The 6,000-nt window shown below is 33.8% G+C and overlaps 1 protein-coding gene across 39 annotated transcripts in view; it reads right to left on the reverse strand.

Annotated features, from left to right (window-relative positions):
* syt7a (synaptotagmin VIIa) overlaps positions 1-6,000 on the reverse strand; it is a 214,020-nt gene that overhangs the window by 80,260 nt on the left and 127,760 nt on the right. For 13 of the 39 annotated variants that reach the window (XR_015525955.1, XR_015525954.1, XR_015525966.1 and 10 more), the window contains one exon: positions 5,662-5,796. The exons of 23 other annotated variants lie outside the window; for them this stretch is intronic. Coding sequence is in view for 2 of the 16 variants with exons in the window: in XM_087311449.1 (XP_087167575.1) it covers positions 5,662-5,796 (135 nt within the window). In the remaining 14 variants the exon portion in view is untranslated. Of the gene's footprint in view, positions 1-5,641; positions 5,797-6,000 lie in introns of all 39 variants that reach the window. 3 more of the 39 variants (XR_015525963.1, XM_087311459.1, XM_087311453.1) reach the window with 1 other exon arrangement.

Consider the following 6,000-nt stretch of genomic DNA (forward strand, 5'->3'; position numbering starts at 1 on the left):
ATTTAATAATAAACAAATTGTTAGATAGGCATTATCTTTAAATAATATTTGAAAAAAAGGCTCAACATCAAGCTGAGGCGTTCCATCAAAATGATCTCACGGCAATTCGTAACTTTTTGATTTAGTGGCTAAATCGTATGAATTTGTACGATCGCATTTGTATAATTGTTACAATTTGTATATCCCCCAATGACGGTTGGGTTTGAGAGCGGGGTTTGGTGCCACGCCTCCTTTTTAAAATCGTACATTTTCGTACGAATGAACTCGTACGATTTAGCTACTAAACTGACAAAACGTAAAATAGTTACATTTCCTCGTAAGGTCAAGCTGGCTCCACAATGTCATCAGAAGCTTTAAATTGCGTGAGCTCTTTATATTTCAATGGATTCTGACTGTCTGTATGTGTTCTGCATGAGTTTACGCGCCGAGTAAAATCGTTATGAAAGTGATCCCAATGATATTGTTTCTCGACATCTTCATCGGTATAGCTGTGGTCTGAATTATGCTTGGTGTGAATGGGCCTTAAGATCTGCATAATGACTTTCATTTATATTATAAGTTAATTCGTGAAGTGCGTAATTGTTTTGATCCACAGAGTTCAGCTGATCAAATAAACAGATTGCAGTACTGTTTGCTGTCACTAGGGCTGCATAATAAAACTTTTAAGAATTCATTTTTGTTAATTGATATAAAATATTAAAATAATGTAAACTAATTCATGTGTATAAAATAAATGAAAGGGTTGTCACAACGTTGGATCTTTTACTATATATATATTTATTTTTTTTATTGATGATAACAATGTATTGTAATATGAACCTGAAATATATGATGTTTATGTATGGTTGGGGGGGGGGGGGGGGTCTAATTTCACTGCACGATCATCATCTAATATCAATTAAAATGCTGAAAACATTATATTATATTAAATTAAATTAAATTAAGTAATGTTATGTTATGTTATATTATATTATATTAAATTATATTATATTATATTATTTAATATTACATTATATTATATTATATTATATTATATTATGTTATATTATTTTATATTATATTATATTATATTATATTATATTATATTATATTATATTATATTATATTATATTATAATATTTAATATTACATTATATTATATTATATTATAATATGTTATATTATATTATATTATTTAATATTACATTATATTATATTATATTGTTTTATTTTATATTACATTATATTATATTATTATATTATATTAAATTATTTATATTATATTATATTATATTATATTATATTATATTATTTTATTTCATTTTATATTATTTTATATTATATATTTATTTTATATCATATTATATTATATTTATTATATAATATTGTGTGTATGTATGTATTTATGTATATGTAAAATATTAAATAAATAAGTTCATAAATAACTAAAATCACTTCAGAATTAAAAAAAAATCTATGAAATTGACTGAAATTACTAAAACTGAAAAACTATAAAAGCTGTAATATTAAAAACATGAAGACGTTATATCCTCAGAATAATACTCAATGTTACAATGAGTTCTAGATTATATCAATAATTTAGTCATTACCATTACCATACCATACGAGAGGTTAATTTATGTTTTTTTAATTACACACTTCACATATTTACAGTCGTACTACAGTATATTTTATATGACAGAACACAATCAGATCAAGTATACTGTGAGATTGACTTCATATTTGTTTTGGAGAGTTGATTATGGGATGTTTCCTCATCATACAGCCCTGCCAGGGATTTGGGTTCAATGGATTTGGGTAACGGGTGAGATGGGCACAGTAATATATGGGTTAGTCTAAGCCCACAGTCTGCTAACTGACCGTCTGACACGTACTGCGCTAACAAATAATGAATGCTAACAGTTAAAAAAAAAATATATATATATATATAACTAATATTTAACATTTATGTATTTATATCAGAAAACGCAGCATCATTGTTTTTATTCTCATTAATCTTTTTTAGCTGATTGACTGATTGAGCAATCCCTTCAAGCTATGCTAATCACAAACAGGACAGTTTTAACACTGCTAACTGGACAGTTTTGTTATCAGAGCCTACTCATCAAATGCGGCCACTAAAATTAGTTACACGGCTGAATTAGCGTGTTGTGAAATACACAAAAAACAGCAAGCGCAGCAGAACGCAAGTTGTTCGTCTGTGTCAGCGAGAAACTGTGATGGACTGTTGTAAAAGATGAATGATTCTCCGGGAAATGAACAAATTCGCCAAGCATGGTTTGAAAACATGCAGGTTTGTGGTGTTGTTTCTTTCTTCAGGGCTGTTTCTTGTTCTGATCTAAATGTTAGAATGAAATTCAACTTGCATGTTAGTGGTTACGCTCCTCATTCTGTTGAAAATAAAAAGCATAGTGTTTAGATTTTACAATCCGACTCATTCTGAATGTTAAAATGAAATGCATTTTTCATTTCAGCCTTTATATGTATATTTTGCTGCTTGATAAATTCAGAAATGTGCATTTTTTGTGTTTATTTTTTGTTTTAAATCTTGTTCCCTCTATTAAACATAAAATACAACTTTCACATTTTAATCTTTAAGCTTTTTTGTACATTTCTTGGTTGTGAATATTTAAAAAATGCAAGCTTCAATTTACACTTTCTGTTTCGCTAATAACTCTGCTGTGAAGGCTAAAATCAAAAACCAATAATTACTGAAATTAGCTTAGCTATATGAAATCTTAATGCGCTCAAAACCTGCCGGAACTACTTCAGCTGTGTGTTTATATGAAAATAGAGGTACACCTTAGAATCAGCCAATCAGAATCAAGCTTTCAAAAGCGCTGGTTTATCCCTTAAATACACTGTTCAAATGTAGTATTTCAGACATTTGTCAGGTTTTTGTCATCATAAAACTGCAGGATAGGCCCACACGGAATCTGCTCGCTCAGAATTCCGCAGATTTTCCCCAGATTTCCGCAGATTTTTGCAGTTTATTTACTTGAGTAAATCTGAATTTATTTCGTTTTTATTCAGTAATTTATTACTTTTTATTTCCTATATTAAGGTTTTAGTTATGATGGATACTCCCAAAGTAATTCCGCAGAAATCCGCAGATTTTTACCAAAATTCTCCGCAGAAATAGCAAAAAACGTCCGCAGATTCCGTCTGGCCCTGGTCATTAGTATATATTGATATAGTTGTTGTATTACCATAGCAATGTGATAAATTAACCAAAACAGTTAAACTAAAACTAGCAAAGTGATATGGAATTCTAATGTTGTGTTCACACCTGAAGCGGTATGCGTGAATAAATCACACTATTCGTTTAAACAGATGTGTGAACATTTTGAGTTTACTCGCGCGTCAAATTCACTTCACAATAGACGTGGATTCACGTCATGCACAGGGCTTCCTTCTTTCTGCTCGGTGACTGTACATTTTTTGCTAAATGGCTAACATAGATTTTATTAAGATAGTAGCTGTACTTTATGTGCTTTAAGAAAGCTGAAAAACAGTGTAGATTGTTCGGCGCCGTGTCTACTAGATCCTTTTAGAGGTACACCCAGCTCTGTGAGTTCATCAGCTCCTCCAGAAACTATACCTAGATGATGGAGGCTTTCAGCATTGCTTCAGACTGAGCCAACCCCAGTTTGTTTATTTGTTGTCCGGTGTCGGCATGAGGATTTTCCCTTGGGACACCAACAACAGGCTTTGCATCATAATCACTCCCCTACAAGAGCAAGCATAGTTCATTAACGCGGTGCGAATGTCTGCTGAAGATCAGATTTTGCAACGCAAGGTGCAATACGCGTTAAGAGCGTCAAACACGAAAATACTCAACTCGCACAGATTTATTCACGCGAAACGCGTTATTCGTGCCGCAGGATGTCTATTCACGTCGTTGCATTTACTTAACCTGTAAATCACTCACACTTGACGCTTTATCCGCATCTGATGTGAACGCAGCATAATGTACTCAAAACCTGCCGGATCTGCTTTAGCTGTGTGTTTATAAGAAAATAACAGCACACCTTAGAAAACTCATCAGCCAATCAGAATCAAAATTCAACAGCCTTGTAGTATTACTACAGTGTTTACAATCGATTAATATAGTTTTTTGGAATATATATTTTATGTGGTATAACTGAAGTTACTGTAGTGATATAAAATTCTAATGCACTCAAAGCCTGCTAAAACCTGTGTTTCTACAAAAATAATGGCACACCTCAAAATGCTCATCAGTCAATCAGAATCAAGCATTCAACAGTCCTGTAGTATTACTACAGTTTTTATAATAGATTATTGTAGTATTTTTTTCTTGTGGTATAACTCATATTAGCTTAGCGAAATGGAATTATAATGCCCTCAAAACCTGCCGGAACTACTTTAGCTGTGAGTTTATACAAAAATAATGGCACACCTTAGAAAGCTCATCCACCAATCAGAATCAAGAATTCAATGGTGCTGTAGCATGACTACAGTATTTATAATAGATTAATATAGTATTTTTTTAAGTGGGATAACTAAAATTAGCCGAACAATATGCAATTATAATGCACTCAAAACCTGCCGGAACTACTTTAGCTGTGTCAATTCATCCGAAAATAATGGCACAACTTAGAAAGCGTATCAGCCAATCAGAATCAAGAATTTAACAGCCCTGTAGTATTACTACAGTATTTATAATAGATTATTATAGGATATTTTCATGTGGTATAACTAATATTAGCTTAGCATTATGGAATGTTAACGCACCTAAAACCTGCCGGATATACTTTAGCTGTGTACATTTATACGAAAATAACAGCACACCTTAGAATGCTCATCAACCAATCAGAATCAAGCATCCAACAGCCCTGTAGTACTACTACAGTATTTATAATAGAATAATATTTTTTTTATGTGGTATAACTAATATTAGCTTAGCGATATGGAACTATAATGCATTAAACTTGCCGGAACTACTTTATTTGTGTGTATTTATACAAAAATAATGGCACACCTTAGAAAGCTCATCACCCAATCAGAATAAAGAATTCAACAGTTCTATAGTATTACTACAGTACTTATAATAGATTAATATTGCATTTTTTCATGCGGTATAACTAATACTAGCTTAGCGATATGGAACTATAATGCACTCAAAACTTGCCGGAACTACTTTAGCTGTGTGTCAAACCTGCCAACACTCCCGTTTTTCACGGGAGTCTCCCGTGTTTCAGACCCATCTCCCATCCCAACCCCCCCACACCCTCGCTCCTCAGCTTTTTGGTACAGTCCTCATGTGCGTCGAACCCAACACGCAACCATCTTCATACCCGCTCTCTGCTCTTCACTTTGCGTGCACCCCCTGATAACATCTCCCGGATTTTAGGGTCCGAATGTTGGCAGGTGTGCTGTGTGTTCACATGAAAATATCGGCACAACTTAGAATGCTCATCAGCCAATCAGATTCAAGCATTGAACAGTGTATAACTTTTCAATGTAAAGCATCAGACGGTCTTTCTCCTGTCTCAGTGGGCTAATCTGCTGCTGCTGGTTGATTCGGGTAACACAGACCTGGAGTGGGATTTGGTTAAAGGGAGGGTTTCGGGTGAGACATACTGTATGTTGTGGGTCAGGGGGGGTTTGTGTCTCTTACCAGCCTGAACAGAGACTCACTTGAGTGTGAGGCGCGGGTCTCCATAAGGGGCATAAGGAGAAATGTTTAGTACAAACTCCTTGGGCGGGTATGAGCTCCAGCGCTGCTGCACTGAACTGCTGTCATTGTTATTCCAAAAGTCTCTGTCTAAATCACTGAAGAGACACACACACACACACACACACACACAAGTCAGAGGAACAAAAACCATTCATTTCATCACATACAGGCGATCTGCTCGTCTCCATCCAGGACAGGCAGTGTCGAAAAAGGGAGGAAACAGAACAAAATCACCCACTGATATTACAGACATTTCACCAAATGATGAATAATCAACCTGTGCGTTTGTTAGGATTCAA

The sequence above is a fragment of the Danio rerio genome, chromosome 25 (assembly GCF_052040795.2).
Source record: "Danio rerio strain M-AB ecotype USA chromosome 25, GRCz13ab, whole genome shotgun sequence".
In the NCBI taxonomy this organism is placed as follows: domain Eukaryota; kingdom Metazoa; phylum Chordata; class Actinopteri; order Cypriniformes; family Danionidae; genus Danio; species Danio rerio.